This window comes from Lithobates pipiens, unplaced genomic scaffold (assembly GCF_037356315.1).
Source record: "Lithobates pipiens isolate NorthernLeopardFrog02 unplaced genomic scaffold, aLitPip1_a1.2 Scaffold_25, whole genome shotgun sequence".
NCBI lineage: Eukaryota > Metazoa > Chordata > Amphibia > Anura > Ranidae > Lithobates > Lithobates pipiens.
The window spans coordinates 206764329-206791866 of record NW_027507787.1 but is presented as its reverse complement, the minus strand read 5'-3'; the positions used below and the strand labels follow the sequence as shown (position 1 = coordinate 206791866).

Below are 27538 nucleotides of genomic sequence, written 5' to 3'. Positions count from 1 at the left end.
AATGAAAATGTGTAGCACGTTAACAAGACTTACAATTCAACACTGGAACAAAATTTGTGGCAAGTTATCCTTGCTATCTGGGATGGTGACACAGCCACCGATGCACACTGTCTGCGTTCGGGGAGCTCTGTGTACCAAAACACAAGGGACAGCAGTTACATAGTTACATAGTTAGTAAGGTTGAATAAAGACACCAGTCCATCCAGTTCAACCTGAGTGATTGTCTACAATTGTCCCTATCCCTGTACATTGCACACTCACATCAGTCCCTACCCTCAAGGAGTCCACAATCCAAGGCCCCCATTCATATACTAGGGCCAATTTTTGGACAGAAACCAATTAACCTACCTGCATGTCTTTGGATTGTGGGAGGAAACTGGAGTACCCAGAGGAAACCCACGCAGCCACAGGGAGAACATGCAAACTCCAGGCAGGTAGTGTCGTGGTTGGGATGTGAACCAGCGACCCTTCTTACTGCTAGGTGTGAGTGCTAACCACTACACCACTGTGCCGCCCAGTTGTCCATCTATTGGTTTTGAGGAGAGAAGACATGGGAGCAGAGAAGTGCCTTGCCATCCTAAGGTATTAAAGAGGTTTGTGTGGGTAAGGGTGCGTGCATGCAAAGGTAGCTTCATAGGAAATATAAGGAAAAGAAGGAGGATCCAAAGGAGAAGGCCACTGCAATCATTAAAGAAAACAGCATACACTAAGTAATCACTTTATCAGTAGGAATGGAGAAAATAATTTTAAGCTTTAATATGATTTTAAACCCTCTTTGGCTTGGTGACCAGGGTCTAAGACAGAAGTGAGGGACAATCCAAAAATGTTGAGTTGACAGCAGAGCTGGCGTAAAGGGAAAATCTTCCTATGGGGATCCCTGTTTCTATGACAATTCTCTAAAATTCCACTCACTTTAGATAGATTTCCTCATTTCTTTTTGTGTCTTCAGGTAAAAACAACAAAAATATTCCCAGCAGGGCAGTGGCAGCAAAAAATAATCTAATAGGGGGTATTAATCTTTCCCTACACTATCCAAAAAAATAAAAGGTTTGCCTTTGTCATCCTTTGGGAAAACCAGATTTAAAAGCAGTTAAAATAATAGGGAAGACTGAAAATAAAACAAAACCTAGTTTAAGGCTAGGAGGAAACAATTTCTGATTTACTGCTAATATACAGCAAGCAAAAGAAGTAACCATGCAAACAGCGCAGGATTGTCTGTACTCGTGACTCGGGTTCAATATTCCTGCAGAAATCTCTCTTGGCATGCTGGTCACAGAGGAACTCTTTATTATGGTGGTCAATTTACTAAACCTCCCTCACACTTCGTAAAATGCACCAGTAAATGAAGATAAAATAGTAAGGGAATCTTTTATTGCAGCATAACAGTACATGGCACTACTACAGTCTATACATTCTCCAGTATAATTGCAGCACCATGAGAAAGAAGAATGAGCAATGAAATGGTGATGGCCCAATGTATTATTTAATATAGCAGGGTTATGACCCCGAGCTTGCTCTTCCACTGCTGGGCTTTCCATGCAACTGTTTAACAATCTACATTTTAATGGAGAATGTCAGCAGCCATACCAATAGTGCACTACCGCTGTGCATGTGTGATTGCAAAAGGCAAAGTTACTGCTTAATATGCAGATGAGGGATGAGGAGAACAGGATATTTAGATAGCATTCTGTATTCCACAGGATACAGCCTTACATCTTGCGTTCAATCTGTTTATAGCACAGTCTTTAAACCAGCAGTATATGAACCCCCTAGGGTACTGTTGGTGGGATCAGGGGTAGTCCTTCTTCATATGCTGTATGAGACTACCAGCTTGAACAAGTAGTCATGTTACAAGAGCCCTAAAGGGAGTCTTTTCTGTACGTTCTGTAAAAAAAAAACTTTTTTCTCTGTGCTCATTGAAGGTCAACTAAAAGGACATTAGATAATAGATTTAGATAGGGCTTTAGATAATAACCAACTGGGCATATCACCACCTCCAGGAGTAGGAACGCTAGGTGCACACACACACACACACACACACACACACACACAAACCATCCCCAGGGGCAGCCCTTGCTGGTGGACAAATCCCCCTTCTCACCTGTGGACAATTTATTTACATGGCATAGCAGTGTAAATATCAAGAATAAAATTACACATACAGTGGCAGCAAACCAAAGGGGCGGGTGCTGTGTCCTCCAATTAATGCAGAGAATAAGATTTTCCAGTCCACCTTGAAATATATGGTGACTGTATGAGCGACCAGCCAAGTAGCCACCTTAGAAACCAGAAAACCTGTGAAAATTATGCCCAATGGTGGAAAGCCCAGAATGCACTTATCGAAGCAATGAAGAAGACCTTTACATAGACCCTTTACAACTACCAACAGGAAGTCTATCCCACGAAAGCCGACTGTGGCATTTAAGTACATTCTAACCATCCCAATTACTTTTGAAGAATGTAGGGCCGTGTCCTTAGGGTATACTGGTTTGGAAGCACGATATCCTCATTCAGGTCAAAGGCTGACAGCTCTTGGCAAAAAGAAGTCTTGGACACAAGACAATTTTACCCTTATGAAGCAAGCACCAAACATGCTAGCTTATTAGGACAATGCAACCATTTCAGATACTCAGCTTGCTGAGAAGTGATAGATTTTAGAAATGACACATTGAGAAAATGTCAGCAGATCTATGATATTCTTACTACATTTTGGTCTCACAGTGACAACGTTGGCCTGACTGGTGCATAACTCCCTGAATGAAAGTGCGGACAAGTGGCAGCGATGCCAGTGGACATTGAAACACAAACCACCAATAGTGATACCTGACCATTGGGCACTGCTCCACTCTGGAGCTGGTGCTGGAGAAAGGCCAAAAAACGGGCAACTGAGAAAGAATGACAGCACACCCCTAGGGATTCAAACTATGTAAAATATGTCTTCCATGTATGAAAATACTGTAAACTTTTGCTGGATGTGGCCTTGTGCATAGAACAGAAGACAGCCTCTGACAAGTTTCTAACCCATAGTACTTGACGTTCAATAGCTGGTAAAGCCAGTGACTACAAAACTGAGTGATAAACCTCCCCATGAGAGCATCTCTTTTTATAGTAGTCGACATAACAGAGCAACCACTATCAGATAAACGAGATCCACATACCATGACTTGTCAGGCTACCAGGATCACCGGAATCCCCCTGACCTCTAACTGGCATAGTAGTCACTGCAACAGATTCACTGCCGGAAAAGCATACATACATTATCAACCATAACACTATGACCAATGACAGGAATGGACATCTGACATTGGGTGGGATATATTGGGCAGCAACTGAACATGTCCCTAAAGCTGATGTGTTGAAAGCAAAAAAATAAAAACAACATAAAAAAAATGTGCTGGAAAACCCAAGTAGAACCATGGTTGCCATACCTCACAATGTATAGATTTGCCTCTGATGGCTTGGTGCCAGATACCACATCATACCTTCAGAGGTCTAGTGCCATAGATGTCCCAACTGCTGCCATGCTCTCGGCCCCCCTCGATAGTTTACATATGCCATGGCTGTGGTGCTGTTTTATATTACTGATACAGTGTCCCTCTAGGAGGTGCATCCAGCAAAGTCCATCTGAACACTTGAAAATCAGCACATTTATGGGAAGCAGGCGTTTCTCCGGGCTCCCGGTACTCCTAACTAGCCATGCAAGTCAACATCTGTTCTTACTATTTTACAGGTCAGAAACGACTCCCTGGCTAGTAGCAGCGGAGAGCAGAGTTGTCCACAGCTGAGAAGGTGGTTTTGTCCACCAGAAGGTGCTGCCCCTGAGCTGTCTTGTTTTTTTAGTGAACCTAGTGTTCTACTCCTGCAGGTGGCGGTACACCCAGCTTGCGTTTATGTAAAGCAGAGCAGTGTCCTACAATGAGTGAAAGATAGGCATTTCCACCAGGCAAATGCTAGCAATGTCAAAAGTTTAGTACACGTGATTAAGCCCCCATTCACACTAGTGCAGCTTTGAAATCACGTTACTTTAGCACGATTTCAAAGCAGCACATCAGTGTGATTTGCAGCATGACTGCGACAAACAAATCTGGCACTTAGTGACACTTTTTGGGGACCAGTGACAACAATACAGTGATCAGCGCTAAAAAAAAAAAAAAAAAAAAAAATTAGATTTGTTATATATATATATATATACCGTATATATATGTATAAATGACACTGGCAGGGAAGGGATTAACATCAGGGGCAATCAAAGGGTTAATTGTGTTTCCCTAGTGTTATCTTACTGTGTGGGGGATGGATGCACTCGAGGAAGAGACACATCTGTGTTCCTGATTAGCAGGAATCACAGATGTCTCTCTTCCTGTGACAGAGGGACGATCTGCCTCGTTTACATAGGCAAACTGTTCTGCTTTCTGTCCAGCGAGTGATTACGGGTGGCCAGGGGCTATTGTGGCTGCTGGAACCACTGATTGGCTCCCTCTGTGTCCAATCACAGTGGGAGCGTGGCTCCGGCAGCGCGCGTCTCAGAGCCATGCACGAGAATCACATACAGGTACGTGATTTTGCACTTAAGGGCCGCCCTGCCACAGTAAATGTATGTGGGGTGGTCTTTAAGTGGTTAAAGCATGTTATATAGCACAGTGATTGTGCTTTGTCATTTGGTACCTTCTATCATCTAATAAAAATGGCTGATCCTGAAATTTTCTGCCCACCCCTTTAAAAACATACCACGGTATATCATGGCTGCTGAGCCCTGACAACGTGGTGAGTTTACCTGCTTCCATCATCCGCAGCCCTGCTCTCTCCTGTCCTGTGTCCCCGTGTGAGTGAATTATAAAAGAAAAAAAAAAGGAAGAGGCTGATTACCCTCATTTCACAGTGCCTCTCAGCGATGACGTCTCTCTCCTCTCCTCTCCTCTCCTCCCTCCCCCCTCTCCCCTCCTGAGTGACGTCAGTGGGGGATCCTCAGCCCCACCCGCTGTAGCTGTCAGAGGAGGAAAGGAGAGAGCCAGCCGGGGTGACTGAAGACAGCAGGTGAGACCGACTGGGGTGAGCACACCGCTGGATTGTGGGACAGGTGACTGGCCATTTTTTAAGGGGCAGCAGCTACACTTTTTGTAGCCGTTGACTTATTTTTTCCACAGGTGACTGGAACTCCTCTTTAATGGCCCTTTAATCTATTTTTCAGGAAATTGCTTCTTACTGCGTTTTTCTGCCTCCTTGTAACATTCTCCATAAGCGCCAAAGAAGCATCTGAAACTTAAATTATACTGATGCCATCCACACAAGCACCAAACTCTAGATCTGTATGATACTTGGTAAAAAATACCTGTTGATCCTGCCAGAAACCCAGTAAGCTTATAAGTTCCTGTAGTGCCAACAATACTACTTTTGTTGCACTGAAATTCCAGTTCACCTCTCTAAAACGAAAGAACACAGGACCAGTAAGCCGAGATATATTATAGCCTTGTACTTGGATTTATATACACTTTAGGCAGGTTACCAATGCTGGTAAATTGTATCTATGGTTAGAATGTAAAATCATATAGTAAGTACCATATTGTATTTCAATTTCCAGCCTGCTAATCTGAACAATCTTGAAGTCTTTCAACTTACTTTGTGAAGATTCCACATAATTCCTTCTTTGAATTCTGGGACACAGATTCACAATAAACTGTGACACTGCTGTGTCACAGAATTCACAGAGCCTGCCTGCTGAACTACAGAGCTGCTGGGAGGTGAAGTTTCTGGAGGCAGAGTCAGTACGGAATCACTGCTTCCAGGCAGCAAGGTACCATGGGATATGTAGTCCTTAAAAATTGAGAGTAAACAGCGGAAGAGCTGCAAAAGCATGCAGGGAGTCCAGGAAGCTGTGGAAAGACAGCCAGCTGACAGGCAGAGCTCACATTAGGAAAGGAGATTTTTAATTTAAGCTTTTTTGGGTTGCCAAATATAAAGTATTGTTTTTACAATGAAGATGTTAAAAAAAGTGTATGCTGTGATCACGGCTGAACAAGATCCTAATCAAAGTAAATGAAATAAATACAAGTACAATTTTAGTAAATACGTAATGACAGACCATCACGCTCCCTTCTAGGCACAACATAAGGTCACTCATAAAACCTTGAGCTGACAATTATATCAAACAATACAGTAAAAATCCCAATTACACAAGGTAACATAAGTAGCAAAATTTAACAATGCCATATAAATAAGTGTGCAGTTATATCAAACTCAAATAAAATAATGCATTTGCTGAAAAAACATTACAAAGTTATAAAGCAAAAATGGAAAAATTAAAAAAAAGAAAGATAAATAGACTGAAACATAGTATACCAATATTAAAATTTTGCCAGTATAACTGGTATTACTGGTAGTCCTTTGGTGAGCAGTCTCCCGGTCTTTATTAGAGCTACTGCACATTTTCTAATTTCTGTAGCCTTCAGTCTGGTGACCTGGTGTTGTGTGCACTCAATTTAAAGGATAGGACACTTTAAAAAAATAAAAAATAAATGCACATAATTTTTTTTTTTTGAGCCTGTACAGAATTGCAATAGTGATCAACAGGTTGCCGGTTCCATGCAGATCTCCTGCAGATCTGTCAGTGTATTTGTGTGCCCGTACATCCTGGCAGTGGTGTATCATCCATGGGTGCAGGGTGTTCACTGAACACAGTCCCTGAGAAGGGGGGGCGGACTGTTTTCTGACCCACACTGCACCTGTGTCATCATCCACACACAGAGCCAATTTAAAAAAAAAGTGACAGCTAGTACTAGGCACTTCTCCCTGTACTGCTTGGGGGGGGGGGGGGGGGTAGCGGCTGCAGCATTGGGAACATGCAGGAACGTGCAACATGTACCAAATATACCCAAACAGGGGAAACATGGGACATGTTAACATGTTCTCAAAAATGTGAACGATCCTTTAGGCTGGGTTCACACTGCTGCGGGGGGAGTTCCGGATGTGATTCGCACCGCAAATCACATCCGATCTCCGTAGCGATGCGAGTTCAGCCATACAGATAGTATGGCTGAATTCGCATCGCTCCCGCAGCAAACTCGCACGGGACCCTTTTTTTGGTCCGCAGCAGAATCGGATCGCATGGGGGTTCACACCATGCGATTCGATTCCTGTGCGAGTCGGCAGATCGCACTGCGATATGCGGACGGATCTGGGGGTGTCATTAACATATCATTGACACTCCCAGCCGTCCGCATAGGGCAGTGTGAACTGCCGGCGTGAGTAATGCGATGCGGGAAAACGCCGCGGATTCGCGGCGTTCCCGCATCACACCACAGCGATGCAGGAACGCCGCGAATCCGGGGCGTTTTCCCGCATCGCACACCTCCCGCCGGCAGTTCACACTGCCCTATGCGGACGGCTGGGAGTGTCAATGATATGTTAATGACACCCCCAGATCCGTCCGCATATCGCAGTGCGATCTGCCGACTCGCACAGGAATCGGATCGCATGGTGTGAACCCCCATGCGATCCGATTCTGTTGCGGACCAAAAAAAGGGTCCCGTGCGAGTTTGCTGCGGGAGCGATGCGAATTCAGCCATACTATCTGTATGGCTGAACTCGCATCGCTACGGAGATCGGATGTGATTTGCGGTGCGAATCACATCCGGAACTCCCCCCGCAGCAGTGTGAACCCAGCCTAAACCTCGGTTCATACATCCAGCTGATGCCATGGAGGCATTGCTATTTCATTTTCCAAGATATTCAATGAATATCTTAAGATGGCTACAAAACAACTATTGGCTCACAAATCAAATTTTCCATAAGGTTTACTATCTCAAGAGATGGGAAGATGGCCTGTTCTATGCTTTTTAGACACAGCTAGACTGTGGCGCCAGACATGGCCAGAAACTCCAATTCCTATTTATTTTAATGCAATGCAGTATAAGGAGAAAGTTACAGAGTGCGTGTACGTATTAAAGCCAGTCTTGTTTTTTTTTTTTTTTTTGGGGGGGTTGGAAAGAGTTATGTCTTATATTTTTTCTTGTAACCACAGGGGAGACTTCCCCTCACTTTCTATCTATGAAGCCCACATAGCACATCTGGGGAAGATTTAATCACTGGAGTTTCCATCACTTCCTCTTCTAGCAGGTAAAATCTCCCCTATAGGGACACAGATGGCAATAAAAACCAGACAGAGGATCGATCTAAACAAATTAAAATGTTTTATCTGAATCTTATACTGCTTCTATTCCCTCCACTTAGGTCTCAGTCTACACTCAGCTCCCTGATCTGTAGTGAGTGACATCAGATCACCACCCCTTGCCTGCTTGAGCTCAGAAATACTGTGTTTGCGTGCTTTAGGAGGCTGTAGAGAAGAAAGGGCTATAGGTAAACCTGTAAAAAACGTACGTAGGAGGATTTGTTTAATTTCTGTGTATCACCCGAGGATAGTCACTTCAGGCTTCATGCACACGAGACGCAGATGCAAACGCTGCTGGACACATGTTGAAACCGGCGTTTAGAAACGCGCGTTTTGCCGCGATTTAGCGGCGTTTTACCGCGTTTGCGTCTAGAAGCGTTTAGTTAAGCTAACATCATAGACCCTCCCCAGCTCAAAAATTAACTATTTCAGCAATTTTGTGAGACCAGAGTGAGTAGCAGCAGCTGTGAGAGCTGCAGTGTACTTGTATTTAGCGTGTCACTTGCCACAAGTTGTGGATTGTCCACTTGCCACGTGACTTGCCACATCACCTGCCACGTCACTTGCCACGAGATGTGGATTGTCCACTTTCCACGTCAAGTTGTGGATTGTCCAACTGCCACGTCACCTGCCACAAGTTGTGGATTGTCCACTTGCCACGTGACTTGCCACATCACCTGCCACGTCACCTGCCACAAGTTTTGGATTGTCCACTTGCCACGTCACTTGCCACGTCACTTGCCACAAGTTGGGGATTGTCCACTTGCCACATCACCTGCCACAAGTTGTGGATTGTCCACTTGCCACGTCACTTGCCACATCACCTGCCACGTCACTTGCCACGAGATGTGGATTGTCCACTTTCCACGTCATCTGCCATGCCACCTGCCACAAGCTGTGGATTGTCCACTTGCCATGTCACCAGCCACATCACCTGCCACGTCACTTGCCACATCACCTGCCACAAGTTGTGGATTGTCTACTTGCCACGTCACTTGCCACGTCACCTGCCACGTCACTTGTCACGTCACCTGCCACAAGTTGTGGATTGTCCACTTGCCACGTCACCTGCCACAAGTTGTGGATTGTCCACTTGCCACGTCACTTGCCACGTCACCTGCCACAAGTTGGGGATTGTCCACATCACCTGCCACGTCACTTGCCACGTCACCTGCCACAAGTTGTGGATTGTCCACTTGCCACGTCACCTGCCACAAGTTGTGGATTGTCCACTTGCCACGTCACTTGCCACGTCACCTGCCACAAGTTGGGGATTGTCCACATCACCTGCCACGTCACTTGCCACATCACCTGCCACAAGTTGTGGATTGTCCACTTGCCACGTCACTTGCCACATCACCTGCCACGTCACTTGCCACAAGATGTGGATTGTCCACTTTCCATGTCACCTGCCATGCCACCTGCCACAAGTTGTGGATTGTCCACTTGCCACGTCACCAGCCACATCACCTGCCACAAGTTGTGGATTGTCCACTTGCCACGTGACTTGCCACATCACCTGCCACGTCACTTGCCACATCACCTGCCACAAGTTGTGGATTGTCTACTTGCCACGTCACTTGCCACATCACCTGCCACGTCACTTGCCACGTCACCTGCCACAAGTTTTGGATTGTCCACTTGCCACGTCACTTGCCACGTCACTTGCCACAAGTTGGGGATTGTCCACTTTCCACATCACTTGCCACCTGCCATGTCACTTGCCACAAGCGGTGGATTGTCCACTTGCCACGTCACCTGTCACGTCACTTGCCACGTCACCTGCCACAAGTTTTGGATTGTCCACTTGCCACGTCACTTGCCACGTCAGCTGCCACGTCACTTGCCACAAGATGTGAATTGTCCACTTCTCACATCACCTGCCACATCACTTGCCACATCACCTGCCACGTCACCTGCCACAAGTTGTGGATTGTCCACTTGCCACGTCACTTGCCACATCACCTGCCACGTCACTTGCCACGAGATGTGGATTGTCCACTTGCCACGTCACCTGCCACGTCACTTGCCACGTCACCTGCCACAAGTTTTGGATTGTCCACTTGCCACGTCACTTGCCACGTCAGCTGCCATGTCACTTGCCACAAGATGTGGATTGTCCACTTGTCACATCACCTGCCACATCACTTGCCACATCACCTGCCACGTCACCTGCCACAAGTTGTGGATTGTCCACTTGCCACGTCCCTTGCCACGTCCCTTGCCACGTCCCCTGCCACGTCACCTGCCACAAGTGGATTGTCCACTTGCCACATCACCTGCCACAAGTTGTGGATTGTCCACTTGCCACGTCACCTGACACAAGTTGTGGATTGTCCACTCGCCACGTCACTTGCCACATCCCCTGCCACAAGTGGATTGTCCACTTGCCACGTCCCCTGCCACAAGTGGATTGTCCACTTGCCACGTCACCTGCCACAAGTTATGGATTGTCCACTTGCCACGTCACATGCCAGTCACCTGCCACAAGTTGTTGATTTTCCACTTGCCACGTCACCTGCCAGGTCACTTGCCGCGTCACCTGCCAGGTCACTTGCCACGTCACCTGCCACAAGTTGTGGATTGTCCACTTTCCACGTCACTTGCCACTTCACCTGCCACGTCACTTGCCACAAGTTGTGGATTGTCCACTTGCCACATCACTTGCCACCTGCCATGTCACTTGCCACAAGTTGTGGATTGTCCACTTGCCACGTCACTTGCCACCTGCCATGTCACTTGCCACAAGTTGTGGATTGTCCACTTGCAATTGCAATTGTTTAAAATATTTTTCTAATGGTTTTTCATCATTTGCAATCATTTTTGAGATTTTTAATGTAAAAAAAAAGGTCACCTTTAAAAACGCATATAAACGCAAACGCGGCTAAACGCGGTAGCGGCGTTTTGCCGCGTTTTACTGCGTTTTGCGTCTGAAACGTGGAAATTTTTGTTTCTGAACGCATTTTTTTGCTTCTGGAAAAACGAGACTAAACGCAACTGCATAAAAACGGAAAAAAACGAGACTGTGTGCATGGACACATAGGATAACATTGAATGAGTTCAGGGGCAGTTGAAAAAACTGTCCAACTGCATCTGAACGCGCGTTTAACTGCGTCTCGTGTGCATGAGGCCTCAGAGAGTATATGTAATGCTGCATACACATGTCCGGACTTTCCAGCAGACTAGGTCCGAAGGGAATTCGATCGTGTGGGGGCTAGTCTGAACATTTTTCAAAAAGAAAAAAATCTGACGGACCCAGAAATAAAACATGTTTGAAATCTATCCGACGGACTCAACTTCCGATGGACTAAGATCTGGAAAAGCGTTCATCTGTGTGCTGGTCCGACGGACCAAATACGACACAAAAGGAAGCTACTGGCTGTTGAACTTCCTTGTTTAGTCCCATTTACGTCATCATGTTCAAAACGACCGGACTCATGAACGGACTTAGTCCGTTCGTGTGTGGCCAAGTCCATTTGTTTGGAAAGTCCGTCGGACCTAGTCTGCCGGAAAGTCAGGTCGTGTGTACGCGGCATTAGGGTTTCCAAACACTTTTAGACATTCACTTGACAACCAACACACTGTCATCCCATAAAGAACTGTCAGCTGAACACCATTCCCCTTTCTAATCTCCTTCCAAATAACACTGCAGCTCGTAAAAAGAAGATACATTCATGGTTACATCAACATGCTCCCATTAAAGTGAGTTAGTAGTTGATACTAGAGTAAGCATATCTCGCAAATGTGTTTTTCACATTAATCCCAAACTCTGCTGTGTATGGCCTGCAGTGAATAGGAATATAACCAGCAGTATGCATCCCACATGCTGCGAAACACTGAGCTAAAGGAATTTACTGTTTGTACCTACTGTCACTTATTTTTGACCTGCATTTCCAGTGTAGCAGCGAGAGGTACGTCGTTTCCAGACTGGTTTCCTGGAGACTACCATTAGGCTGTACAGTGCTGGAGACCCATACAAAAGGCTTTCGCAATACCAGAAAACACAAACTCAGCAGCATTTGGGATTATTACCAATACATATCCTTTTTTTTTTTATTGCACTGTCCACATCTAAAAGTGGTAGCTATGTTATCGAACCACATAAATCAGCTTGTCCTATTCCACTCCATACAGACCCCATTGGATGGAAACATGGCTATTGCCATTAGATTATTAACGCCACGAGAAATGATTGTCAAGTCTCAGTAAATGCTGCTGCTGCAGAATTTCTTTCTGGTACAGATTACTTGTGTGATAAGCACTTGTCACCCTCAACAGCGAAAAATTAAAACAGATCAATTAAATGTGTCATCGAGCCACTAGATTCAGTACAAAGGACAGACCGAATTCATATTATTGATTTTGTGTTACGATCTCCCATGGTAGTGTAAAAGATACTTAGAACACATTATAGAGACAATATCTAAGAATGTCAAGTATTTTTTAAAACCAGCAGATCAAACGGTAATAAAGCCAATACAATACAAAGGGCTCACACATCCTATTAAAGTACATATACAGATGACTAGTGCTACTTCACCAATTAAGATGTGTATTATACACCAAGTGCAAGCAGATAACCATCCAACCTCCTTTATTACAGATGACAAAGTGAAGGTTAGCTTTAAACGTATGTGTTCAAGACCTTAGTTTATCCTTTCCGATTTTGCGGTGGAAGACTAAAAATGGCACTGGCAACAATTCTGGAGATTTTTATTTAACCACTTCAATACCAGGCACTTAAACACCTTCCTGCCAAGACCAATTTTGAGCTTTCAGCGCTGTCGCACTTTGAATGACAATTGCGCGGTCATGCTACACTGTACCCAAATGAAATTTTTATCATTTTTTTCCCACAAATAGAGCTTTCTTTTGGTGGTATTTGATCACCTCTGCAGTTTTTATTTTTTGCGCTACAAATAAAAAAATACCGAAAATTTTGAAAAAAAAAGTTTTTTTGTTTCAGTTTCAAAACTTTGTAAATAAGTAACTTTTCTCCTGCACTGATGGGGCTACACTGATGGGCACCAATGATGTGGCACCAGTGAAGTGGCACTGATGAGGTGGCATTGATGGACACTGACAGGCGACACGGATGGGCGACACGGATGGACACTGATAGGTGGCACAAATTGGCACTGATAGCTGGCACGGATTGGCATGGATGGGCGGCACGGATGGGCATGGATGGGCGGCACGGATGGGCATGGATAGGCGGCACAGATGGGCATGGATAGGCGGCACAGATGGGCATGGATAGGCGGCACAGATGGGCATGGATAGGCACTGATAGGCGGCACAGGTGGGCACTCATAGGCGGCACAGGTGGGCACTCATAGGCAGCACAGGTGGGCACTCATAGGCGGCACAGGTGGGCACTCATAGGCGGCACAGGTGGGCACTCATAGGCGGCACAGGTGGGCACTCATAGGCAGCATTGGTGTTATACTGTACTAATGGATGCCAATCAGTGCCAAACAATAATGCATGCCAATCAGTGATGCCCATTGTGGGCACTGATTGGCATCCATTATGGGCACTGATTGCCATCCATTGTGCTGACTGGCATCCCTGGTGGTCTAGGGAGGATTACCTTTTGCTTAGCATCCCTGGTGGTCTGGTGGCGTCCCTGGTGGTCCAGTGTGGGCATCCTCGGGGGGGCTGTGCTGATAATCGATCAGCACAGACCCCCCCTGTCAGAGGTGCAGCCGATCGGCTCTCCTCTACTTGCGTCTGACAGACGCGAGTGAGGAAAAGCCGATCACCGGCTCTTCCTATTTACACTGTGATCAGCCGTGATTGGACATAGCTGATCACGTAGTAAAGAGTCTCCGTCGGAGACTCTTTACCGAGATCGTAGTTGCCGGGTGTCAGACTGACACCCCGCAACAACGATCGCCGCGATGTGCGCCCCCGGGGGCGCGCAGCGGCTCACAATCCTGATCACGTCATATGACGTCCGATCAGGATTATGAAACCAGTTTGCCACCGTCAATTTGTAATAGGGCGGGCGGCAAGTGGTTAAAGGCAACATGTTTTTTTTTTTTTCTTCTTTATTTATGCATTTAACAGAAGGTTAGAACAAAGCAAGGATTAGAAGTTGGACACAACAGGCAGCTACAAAAAGCACCAATCAACAAGTGTGGGTGTTATAAACATACCCTGGGAACACAAATTGACATAGAGAAGTCAGTTACATGAATAATAGACCACATTGCCAATCATCAGTATTTTTACTGGCAGCCAGTAGAAAACAGGCACTTTAAATGCTAGTGACAGGAAAATGTTTTCTTTAAAAAATATGGCTGACACGCTTGACTCTGAGCTGCAGTTTCGGTCCAGAGCTGGCCAAGACCATCTGAGTGCCTGCTACTGTGTGTTCAGGTGGTGATCTAGCAGAGGTGGTGTCTGAAACTTTTACTGTAACTTTTTGAAATGTCAGTAAAAACTTGGCAGAGGCAGTCAATTTCAATCTGGTAGGTTGGCAAAACTGATAAGAGATCACCTAGTGTTTTAAAAACGCACAATTTGTGGGGGCCCACCGCCATCAAATTCCAGCAAATTACAAGATAGCTATAGAGGCAGATGTAAGAAAGGGGGGGGTGTAAAGGAAGGGGGAAAAAAAAGGAGGGGCACAGGGAGGGAAGATGGGACCAGGGGGCTACTGGGACTGCAACAGAATGGGGACAATAAGGAATCATAGTCACGAGAATATGTAAACAGAAAACACTGGAACCAGACGGTTATAAATTTCTCTTCAGTGTCCTTGAGCACTGCCATGAGGCTTTGCATGCTGGAAATTTCAATGATTTTTGCAAGCCCCGGCACAGGGAGGCTCCTGCTTCCACATGCCTGGGATGCAAGCCCTAGAAGCATTTACCAGGTGGATCAACATAGTTTTCTTGTAGTGTTTCCTGGGGAGGTGAGAAGCATGTAACAAATATTGGGCCAGGTCTGTTCTCAGATCACAATCAGTCAATAGGTTAATAACTGATCTGACAGTGGACCAAAAGTGTTGAAGTGCAAGAGGGTACCCTCTTTTTTCTGGCATCTCCAACAGGTTCCAGATGTTCATGGAAATATTTTACGGAGAACCGCCGAGACTCTGTACCACCGTGCCAGGAGCTTATACCTCAGTTCTGTATCCTGGTTAGCAATGAATGAGTAATGTGCAAAATACAGAATGTCCTCCCTCTGAGCTGGTGAAAGAGAATAACCAAAGTCGCATTCCCAATTAAATAGAAATTGTGTCACAAAATTATCCTCAGGGAGGACCAAAAGCTTATATGTGGTGGCGTACCAAATGAGCTCATGGCACAAATGCATTCGAAAGATGTTTCGGAAGTTTGGAGCATGCCACATTTCACCACAGGAAGTAGGTAATGATGAAGTTGTTGAAGTCTCCATGGATCCAAGGAGGGATTGAACATTTGCTAAATAGAATGGGTGGGTTTCAGGCCTGTGTAACTAAATGAATCCAGTAAGTACCTGAATGCATGAGTTGCCCAAAGCGACAGTCAGAGTCCAGACGGGAACTCTAGGTTTCCCAGGAGTCAAACAAAAAGTTTGGGAGAGATCTCTACCAGAGTCATTGCCCTGCAGGTGGGCTCACCTGGTTGGGCTGATCAGTGGATGGCCTCTAAGACCCTTCGAGAATGACAAGCAGACCTAAGGAAGGCAGTGTAGGAGTTAAGTCCATGGTAGACTGCTCCAAAGAAATCCACTGCTTAGTATCATAGGCTCTACACCAGTAAGTAAATATAATATACTTGTCAGAAACCATGAAATCAGGCCGAGACAGAAGTAGAGTTAAATCACACACTTGTTTAATAAAAGTAAAAAGAACAAACGCAGTCAAAACATAGCCAAAGTTCAGTAACCAGAATGGATAGTCAACCAAGCCAGAAGTCAGGGATCAATGTAGTGGAACAGCAAGCAGGATCTGGAGCCAGAAGGGATGTCAGCAAAGAAAGTCTTGGACAGGATCACAGGAGATAGTTTCTATGATGCTGACCAAGGCAAAGGCAGAGATCCTCTGGACTGGACAGCTTAAGCACTTGCTTACTGGGCACTCAAACCCCCTCCTGCCCAGACTAATTTTCAACTTTTGGCACTGAAGCACTTTGCATGACAATTGTGCGGTCATACAACACTGTACCCAAATTAAATTTTTATCATTTTTTTTTCCCCACAAATAGAGCTCTCTTTTGGTGGTATTTAATCACAGCTGGGGCTTTTATTTTTTGATAAACAAAAAGACGGAAAATGAAAAAAAAAAAAAAACATGTTTAATAGTTTGTTATAAAATTTAGCATGGTAATTTTTCTCCTTCACTGATCGGCACTGGTAGGTGGCACTGATGTGCAGCACTGCTGAGGCACTGATTGTGGGCACTGATGGGTGGCACTGTGGGCACTGATGGGTGGTGCTGGTGGGCACTGGTATGCGGCACTGTTGCCTACTGCTAGGTGGCACTGGCAGAGGGCACAGTGGGCTCTGAGGATCTGATGTCCCTCTTACAGCTGCCGGTGATCGGCTTTTTTTTCTCCTCACGCTGTCAGCACGAGAAGAAAAAATAACGGATTACCGGCTTTGTTGACATCACATGATCAGCTGTCAGTGGCTGACAGCTGATCACGTGGTAAGGGGTCGAGATTGACCCCTTATGCCGATCTGTGATCCAGCGAGTCTCAGACTCGCTGATCACAGAGCACGCCGCGCATGACCTGCAGGGGGCGCAGGCCACTCGGACATGAGATAACGTCAATGGATGTACTCCCGGCAAAGCAGGTATGCGCTGTAGCCGTCATTTGGATATAGCGCGGATCTGAAGTAGTTAACCACTTGACAACTGGGCACTTAAACCCCCCTCGTGACCAGACCAATTTTCAGCTTTCAGTGCTCTCACACTTTGAATGACAATTACTCAGTCATGTAACACTGTACCCAAATTAATTTCTTGTCCTTTTTTCCCACAAATAGAGCTTTCTTTTGGTGGTATTTGATCACTTCTGGGTTTATTTTTTGCGCTATAAATGAAAAAAGACCGAAAATTTGGAAAAAAAATAATTTTTCTTTGTTTCTGTGATAAAATTTTGCAAATTATTCATTTGTCTTCATAAATTTTGGCCATAATTTATACTGCTACATATCTTTGGTAAAAATAACCCAAAATTAGTGGATATTATTTGGTCTTTGTGAAAGTTAGAGAGTCCACAAGCTGTGGTGCAAATCATACAAAATTGATCACACCTGATATACTGGTGGCCTATCTCATTTCTTGCGACCCGAACAACCCAGGAAAGTACAAATACCCTCCAAATGACCCTTTTTTTTAAAGTAGACATTCCAAGGTATTTAGTAAGAGGCATGGTGGGGTTTTTGATTTTGTCATTTTTCCCACAATTCTTTGCAAAATTAAGATTTTTTTTTTCACAAAATTGTCATTGTAATAGGTCATTTCTCTCACATGGCATGTGTATACCACAGATGACATCCCAAAATAATTTCTGCTACTCCTCCTGAGTATAACAATACCACATGTGTGGGACTTTTCCACAGCCTAGCCACTCAGAGAGGCCCAACATGCAGGGAGTGCCATCATGTGTTCTAGGAGCATAAATTACACATCTAACTTGTTGACTAACTATTAGCCCTTGTACACACGGTCGGACATTCCGACAACAAAATCCGTCAGATTTTGTCCGACAGATTTTGTCCGAAACTTGTGTTGCATACACACGATTGGACAAAGTTGTCGGAAAATCCGATCGTACGTTACGTGACGACGTTATTTCGTTACGACGGGACTACGTTCAGGCTAGTAGCCAATAGCTTTGGTCTACTAATTTGATCTGAGCATGCGTGGCACTTTGTCCGATCGGAATTCTCTACACACAATCGGACAAAGTCTGATCGGATCATGTTGTCGGAAAGTTTTATAGCCCAGCTCTAAAACTTTGTCTGTCGGATATTCCGACGGAAACAGTCCGATGGAGCCCACACACAGTCGGATTATCCGACAACACAGTCCGATCGGACATTTTGCGTCGGAATGTCCGACCGTGTTTACAAGGGCTTACACTTTTGAAGGCCCTGGAGCACCAGGACAGTGACACGTGACACTGACGTGGCACTGATGACACGTGACACTGATAACAGGTGGCACTAATATGTGGCACCGATGACAGATGGCACTTATACGTGGCACTGACGACATGTGGCACTGCTGACAGATGGCACTAATACGTGGCACTGACACGTGACACTGATGACAGATGGCTTTGATACGTGGCATTGATGACACGTGACGCTGACAGGTGGTACCGATGACAGATGGCACTAATATGGGGCACTGATGACAGATGGCACTTATACGTGGCACTGGGGACAGATGGCACTGACAGCTGGCACTGGGGCAAATGGCACTGACAGCTGGCACTGGGGCAAATGGCACTGACAGCTGGTACTTGGGACAGATGGCACTGACAGCTGGTACTTGGGACAGATGGCACTGACAGCTGGCACTTGGGACAGATGGCAGTGGGGACAGATGGCAGCGACATTGTGGGCACTTTATTTTATTTTTTCCTAACGGCCGTTCATCTCTCCCTCCTCACACGCTGTCTGTGTCAGGAGGGAAAGCCGGCGATAAGAGATGATCTCATATGTTTACATATGAGATCATCTCTCATTGGGCATGACAATCGTGCTGTAAATGGCCGCTGTGATTGGCCGTTTAAATCGATCTGTGACTGGCTGTGTCCTGGGGACACTGCTGGCACAGAACTTCCACGATGCGCGCTCGCGGGAGCGCGCAACGCGGAAGTAAACAGGAGGACGTCCAGGGACGGCCTCCCGGCAATTGGCGTCCGCGCTGCAGCCGTCTTTTTTCGGCTATAGCGCGGATGCCTAGTGGTTAAGTAAGCAGGACTGACGAGCAGGATATCATCAACTGCTGAGTAACTGTGGAGAGATAGGAGCTGGCAATTAGCAGACAGCTGAGCGGCCAGCTCAGAGAAGGAAGGTCTGGGCCCAGCCCCGACAATACTTTCCTATATATTTACTAATGCTAGCAGCACGAGGATTAAACTAATCAATGTTTATTGGGAGAGTGAAGATCTACTTCAAGTGCCAAAAAGGTTAGAACCTCTGATAAGGTTTTTATTGCTTGGCAATCAATTGGGTACAGATGCATCAGTTACTACATATTAAGATGTGCCACCGTCTCTAGGCCCTTGCTGCCTGAGGAAATTCTAACATTTCTCTCGTACATGTAAAAATCTGCATTTTTTTTTGTTTTTGCTAGAAAATGAGCTAGAAGCCCCAAATATGATATCATTTCTGAAAGCAAAGGCTCTGAAGACTAAAGTGGTAGTTGTTGCAATTTTTTTTAGGTCATGCGATATTTGCGCAGCAACTTATGAAATGCAAAGTTTAGGAAAAAATAAAACTTTAATTAATCCTAATGCACACAAACACAATACCCATTTACAATACTCAAATATAAAAAATTATGCTATGATGAGTAGATACTGTAGATACCGAACAGGTCATGCTTTAAAACTGCACACACCCAATGGAATGGCAACAAACTATGGTACATATATTATTCAGTTATTTATAGACGATATTTTAAAAGCTGTTACAGATTGCTCACCTGTGGTTATCACCACGTATTCTAACAACGAAACAGTGGCTTGAACAGGTAAATACCATTCTAATTAAGGAAAAGTTAACATATCAACATAGAAAAGCTCCTAACAAATTATATAGAATATGGCAGCCATGGCTAGACACTACGGGTCTAGCGCCAGCCAAACTGGTGCTGGGACGCCTAATCCAGATATAATCTCTCTGTGACTCTAGATCTATGGCGTCATTCGCACAGTCTGCAACTAAGGGTCTTCTGGCTTGGTCACTGTCGTTTGTCCCTTCATTTCACTGGACAGTAGGGGAGGGCTGGCAGCCATAGGCCTAGGGGGCAAGTCCAGTCAAGTGGCCCATTGATCCACCGAATCAGCTCACTATCACCAGTGCCCATCAATGCAGCCTCACCAGTGCCCAACAGTGCAACCTCAACGGTGCCCATCGGCGCAACCTCAACAGTGCCCAGCAGCGCAGCCTCACCAGTGCCCATCAGCTCAGCCTCATCAGTGCCTATCAATGCAGTCTTTTCAGTGCATGGAGATTAGAGGCGAGCCGCCGGACTACACAGAGTGGAGATCTCTTGCTTACCCAGCATGGCAGCTGTCATACGAAGTCCCGGCTCCTATGATAGACATCATCAGTGTGCTGTCTATCATAGGAGCCAGTCCAGGAGGTGGGACTTCGTATGACAGCGGCTACAGGCAAGAGAGAGATCCCCACTCTGTGTAATCTGGCGCCGCTTGCCCCCCATCTGGGGCAGCCCAATGGGCCCAGCGGGACCCATGGTAGGACCAGCCCGGGGTGACCTCCCACTACCCCAGCTCACAATGCACCCACACCCTTGATTGTCCCTGCAATGCAGGGACAAAACTGGACTTGATCCAGGGACAGTGGCGCTCTGCTGCCTTTGCCTGCCTCTAAGCTCTGGGAGTTGTAGTTTCCTGGCTGCGTTGCGCTGCTCTTAGTTCTCCCCCACCGGGAGCTTGAGCATGCTTGGACTATCACTCCCAGAATGCCCCTGGCCCGACTTCCTCAGAGAAAAAATGTAATTGGCATTAGGCAGGCCACGGCCGTTTTGAATATATAGTTGGGAGAGCCTGGGGGGAAATTGCAACCCTGCCCCCCTGCCCAGCCTGCCCCTGCTGGACAGCTAATAAAAAATGACTGTTAAAGACCTACGGATCATTGTCACAGTAATACACACTTCTCTTTCTTTTGTTTGTCTTTCCGTTGTTTTTGCGTCAATCATTCAAAGGGTCCGTTCACCATGTGTAAGCAGGATAATAAAATTTATATTAAGGACACGGATATTACTACTGTGCTCCATGATATATGGAGCGGTTATACATTAGCTCTTTGAGCCTTGTACATTCTTTGTACACTGTATTGACCTCACTGTATATGCAAATGGTTTCCTTCCGAATGTGATCTTTGTTTATTGTACAACTGCATCTGTGACACAATAAAATCTCTTTTTCTGATTTAAAAAAATAAATAAAAAGCTGTTACAGGTTACCAGTGTAGAGTTAATCCTGAGTTCTAGCACTAAGATCATTGTTCTCACGCCAACGTTTGCGATGATATCTCACATGTGGTGTGATCACCTTGTGGTGGTGGTGTGAACACCGGGGGACGGGGTGCTTTAATTTTTCTTTTTTTTAACTTTATTTTAAAAATTAAATTTTTTTTTTTTTTACATCCTACATTTTTTTTTATTCAACTTCATTGCCATCACAAGGGATGGACATCCCCCGTGATAGCATGGGCAGTGACAGGTGCTCTTTATGGAGAAAGCTGGAGTCTGTTAGGCCCCAGATCTCCACTGCCCTTCAAAACACCTGATCAAAACAAGATCAGTTTGATTGGCTGCTTTACTAGCTGATAACAGCTAACAACCAACCAAAACTGGAAGTGACAAAATCCTCATTGCTACCAGTTTCATACACCAAAGCAAATACCTGGGAACCAATGTTCCTTCTCCTCTACGGCTCGACGACCCACAGCAGTCCTGGGCTCCCCAAATGGGATGGGAAGGCCCAGAAACTGCAATAGGGGGTTGGTCTCTTCCTCTTTGTAAAAGTGGTAAGGCAGCTGGATCACTTTTACGGAAAAAAAAAAAAACATAAATTGGCAGAAAATTTTGATACTAGGATTGTGGCTGCAACTGCAACCATGATCCTGGTATAACCATTTAAACCCAAGGACGTACGGATACATCCCTTTGCAGAAAGTGGCTAGAGTACTTCAAGTGGATGTAAACCGATTCATTAAATTTGACCTGGGCACATATATCTGTAGCGTTTACTTTCTCTCTCCAAAGCCCTGAGTCCCGTTCCTCTGTTATCAGCATGATAACTTCTGACAAGTTCTCAGAGACAGGAGATAAAACCAGTCTGAAATCTGTGTCAGGGTGGGTGCTATAAACAGATTAGCAGAGAGCTTGTCTTGTCACAGCACAGCTCTTAAAGTATCTTCGTTCTTCTCTCTATGTGGAGTGGGGGTGTGTGCCTTTCATCCAATCAGCTGTCACACAGTATATGCCAAGACTACACTCCTACTGCTGAATGAGGAAGTAAAAATTCTAACCACATGTAAGAAATCTAAAGACTATAGCAAGCTAAAGATAGTAGATATACATATAAAACTTATGTAGGGAGATTTGTTTCATCTGAGGCTTTTCCCTTCACTGGGTATAGGAGAAGGTTTACATCTACTTTAAGGGAATTTGTGAGCACAGAAGTCGGTAGCAAAATAGCATACCCCAATTGCTCACTGAACACGCCTGCATATTTACTGAAAAGAATTAGCCCAGCCATACAGGGAGCAAATTTCTTTCCTGCAACCACGGGTTGCAGGAAAGAAACTTGCACGATTCCCCACATCAACACAGACAGTGCTGATAGGGGAATCAGCAATTGTCTTCTCCCGGATCTCCATTACCCTGTACTTTTAATTGAGGATTTATTCACGTGACCGCTCTGCCTCCTTCACCCCCCTGGGCAGTGAGCATGCACAATGTAATTTCAGAGCAAGGATGTACATGTCCCCTGTACATGCGCTGTGTTCCAGCAGGCTGATCCACCCAGCCAAAGGCTGCACCTGCAACACATTAGCTCTAGGTGGGAGGGGTCAAGTCCTCAAACCTGATGACAGGAGATATAGGCATGCCACGCTTGGGCACAGCATCCTGCATCTCCTAACAGTGATGAGAGGACGCAAACTTACCAAGCCAGTAGGGAACTTCTTTTGTGCTTTGCATGGTCATGTCGGAAAGGGATCACCAATTGTTTAGCAATAAATAAAATAATAAAAATAGCAATGCATCCCCAATAAATAAATGAAATAAAAACATATGCAGGGTACATTTATTAGGAGCTTTATATCTAAGCCAACATATTTCTAAGCCAAAGACATACAATAGCTATAGGATATATACCTCACAGATATATGTTTTAGCAATGATATGTATTTTTTATTAACAACTCAATAAAAGCATATAAAAAAAAAAAAAAAGGAATAGCGCTGGTGCACATTACAATTGCTTGGTTTCTAAATATATCCCTGTAAACCCCATCATTGATGCAGGATATAAATATCAATATACTCCATACAACAAAAAGATTCTCAGCATCAACCACTGATGGAGCTATAATAAATGTTTTTATTGCTGTCTGCTCTTTTTCTGTTGCAGTGATAACTGCACCCCCCCAATTTAATTAACAGGTGTCACAGGGACAGGACATCAGACAGAATCTCCCAAAGCGAGTCATAGACAGAAGAAAAACCTAAAAGAAAAGTGAACTCTACTCAAAACTAAATAAAGAAAATACACAGTACATGACCTGAATAACTGTTCTAGACACAAAGCAATTAGAACATATAGACAGAAGGGAAATACTAAAGGTCACCACCGACAATATCCAGCTTTCTCACTGTAGACAGATAATAGAGACCAAAACTTCTAAACAAAAAATGATCTAGGAGGAAATACACTACAGGCTCTTTCTCATGGGTCAACGGAGGTTTGATGGCGGTGCAATATGCGTTCTTTTGTTGCTGCAACAACCCTGTCAGTTTATACCATGTTGAATAAATTCTGCTTTTAAACGATACTGGGCCATTGAATGATTTTATTTTCTTTGAGTGGCACATGAAAAGTGGCATCTATAGTCATTGGAGCCATGGTGAGAGCCATCTACGGGGGGACCCAGTTGTCGCAGCTGTGGAGCCTGAGCCGACTACTAAAGGTCTCTCATCTCATGCCTTTAACCTCTTAGCATCTGGAGATGAATTACTCTTGGCAAGGAGTGAGCACTTGAAGCAATGGTGGCGCACACTTGGCATTCAAGGAAATTAGAAGCTTACAGATTATATGAACTTTTGAATTGAAGAATTATATCAGTTTTGGAAGTCAACATGTTTTTAATATCAGATAACAGAACGGTTGAGACCAGGTTATATGAAAGACAACTGGGGGAATCCAAGCAGAGAAACGTTATGCCGCGTACACACGACAGGACTTAAGTCCGGCAGACTTTCGACGGAGTTCTGACAGAGTTCTGACAGAGTTCTGACAGAGTTCTGACAGAGTTCTGACAGAGTTCTGACAGAGTTCTGACAGAGTTCTGACAGAGTTCTGACAGAGTTCTGACAGAGTTCTGACAGAGTTCTGACAGAGTTCTGACAGAGTTCTGACAGAGTTCTGACGGACTTTCCGAATGAACGGACTTGGCCACACACAATCACACCAAAGTCCGACGGATTCGAACGTGATGACGTATGACTGGACTAGAATAAGGAAGTCCATAGCCAGTAGCCAATAGCTGCCCTAGCGTCGGTTTTAGTCCGTCAGACTAGCACACACACACGAGCGGATTTCTGGGTCCGGCAGAGTTCTGTCGGAAAAATTTGAAACATGTTCCATTTCTAAAGTCTGTCAGACTTTTGCAAATCAAAAGTCCGCTGCAGCCCACACACGTTCGAATAGTCTGCCGGAATCATTCCGTCAGACTTTTGATGTTGAAAAGTCTGGTCGTGTGTACGCGGCATTACAGGGCGATTGTAACAAGGAGCCGTGTAAATGGGAATTCATCTCCTACAAAAGGCCAGCTGTTACTGGAATGCTGGATCAAGAAGTTTGATGGTAATATAGCAGGCCCACCTGGTGGAGACAACAACATACTTCCTGGAAGATGTTTGGGGGAATAACATGCAGGATGTGGAGCCCAGGCAGGACAGGCCAATGGGAGTAGGGAAACACAGAAAAAATTAAATAATTAAGATGGGGGATGAAGGGGGGGGGGGGCTTTAACCACTTAAGGACTGCTTCACGTACACTTACTATGGCAGGGCTGCCCTTAAGTGCAAAATCACGTACCTGTACGTGATTCCCTTTGTCCGCTATGGGACACAGCGGGAGCCAATCAGCGGGTTTGGTGGCAGTGATGGCCTCCGGGACCCGCCAACTGTTCGTAGGAGAGGCAGAACGGCAGTCTGCTTATGTAAACAAGGCAGACCGCTGTTCTGTCAGAGGGAGAGAGAGATCTTGTGTTCCTGCTAATAAGGAACACAGATGTCTCTATTCCTCCAGTCAGTCCATCCCCCACACAGTTAGAAAGCATTCCCTAGGAGCACACTTAACCCTTTGATCGCCCCAGATGTGAACCCCTTCCCCGCCAGCGCATTTTTTTTTATTTTTTTTTTAGCCCCGATCACTGTATTGGTGTCACTGGTCCCCAAAAAGTGTCACTCGGTGTCAAATTTGTCCACCGCAATATTGCAGTCCCGCAAAAAAAAAAAAATCACTGATCGCTGCCATTACTTTTGCGCAAACCAAGCAATATACGCTTGGGATTTTTTTTTTACTAAAAACATGTAGCTAAATACAAATTTGCCTAAATTGATGAACACATTTTATTTTTTTTATTTTTCCTTTTTTCTGTATTTTTTTGTTTATAGTGCCAAAAATAAAAAAATAAAACACAGAGGTGATCAAATACCACCAAAAGAAAGTTCTATTCGTGTGAAAAAAAACACATCAATTTTATTTGGGCACAACGTCACACGACCACGCAATTGTCAATTAAAGCAATGCAGTGCTGCATCACAAAAAATGACTTGTTTAGGAAGGAGGGGGGGGGTAAAACCTTCCGGAGCTGAAGTGGTTAACATCATGTCAGGTGCATGTCTGAAAAAAGAAAACACTAAATGTGCATGCAGTTTCCCTATATTGCATAGATAATGTGACAGCGATACTTACGAATAGATTGTGCCATACGCATGCGTCTTCGGATCTTCCTCTTCTATAGAAAATTTAAACCAGTTTGTGACAGGGCCTTTAATTTGATAAGCGTTATTGATATCCCAATACAGCTCGATACTGTGGTGATTCACCTTCCCCACTATGGGAGGATCAGGGCGTGGAAAAGCAACCTCGCCTGGGAAAAAAAAAAATTAAAAATAAGTATTTTGTTCAGTAATGCAGAACCTAAATGGAATAATGGAATGTACATGGAATTGTCAGATATAGACAAGAGAAATGGGAATTGTAAATGTTTCGTAATTAGTTTGGTTATCCTTACATAATGTCGGGTCTTGCATTTGTCTGAAATAATTAAAAAAGTGTATATTGATTTATATAGGTTTAGCTCAAGAGCATAAATTAGCATTTATAAGCCTCTGACAGCTAATTACATTAGAGATCATGAAGTTGTACTAGAGCGGTGAATCAAGCCCACTGCACAGGGAGAATACCAAATGCAGGCAGAGATGCCTTCCCAAGCAAGGCCATTTACTGGTGTTATTCTGCCTACAAAGAACAAACCCACAGAGCTGGAACTAGGAGCAAGGTGAGAAAAAGAACATTAACCACTTGGGATCCGCGCTATTGCAAAATGACGGCAATAGCGCGGACCCACATTTCCGGGACTACGTCTATTGACGTAGTCCCGGTTACGAGCGGCCTGCGCGCCCCCTGAGGGGCGCGCGCGGCGCGCTCTGTGATCGGCGAGTCCGTGAGACTCGCCTGATCACCGATCCGTGTAAGGGGTCGATCCCGACCCCTTATCACGTGATCAGCTGTCAGCCAATGACAGCTGATCATGTGATAAAACGGAGCCGGTAATCGGCTAGTATTCCTCCTCGCGCTGACAGCGCGAGGAGAAAAAAAAAAAGCCGATCGCCGGCGGCCGTGTTCGGGACATCAGTCCCGATCACGGCCAGCAATTTAAACGGACACCTGCCCCCTGCCAGTGCCCACCTGCCACCCGCAGTGCCATCCTGAAATAAAGTAAGTGCCCCCCTGTCAGTGCCACCCAGCAGTGCCCATAGTGCCCACAGTGCCACCCAGCAGTGCCCACAGTGCCACCCAGCAGTGCCCACAGTGCCACCCACAGTGCCACCCAGCAGTGCCACCCACAGTGCCACCCAAAATCTGCCTCAAAGGTGCTGCACCCCAGTGCCGCCCATCAGTGCCCAGCAGTGCCGCCCATCAGTGCCCAGCAGTGCCGCCCATCAGTGCCCAGCAGTGCCACCTATCAGAGCCACCTATCAGTGCCACCTATCAGTGCCCATCAGTCCCATCTATCTGTGGTACCTATCAGTGCCCATCCGTGCCACCCATCCGTGCCACTTATCCGTGCCACCCATCCGTGCCATCTTATCTGTGCCCATCTTTGCCCATCAGTGCCGCCTTATCTGTGCCCATCGGTGCCGCCTTATCTGTGC

The 27538-nt window shown here is 45.4% G+C and overlaps 1 protein-coding gene across 1 annotated transcript in view; it reads right to left on the bottom strand.

The window, feature by feature from the left end:
• FANK1 (fibronectin type III and ankyrin repeat domains 1) overlaps positions 1-27538 on the bottom strand; it is a 157142-nt gene that overhangs the window by 110947 nt on the left and 18657 nt on the right. Inside the window, exon 2 of the mRNA XM_077455502.1 lies at positions 26073-26250. Within this exon, the coding sequence (XP_077311628.1) occupies positions 26073-26250 (178 nt within the window). The remainder of the gene's footprint in view (positions 1-26072; positions 26251-27538) is intronic.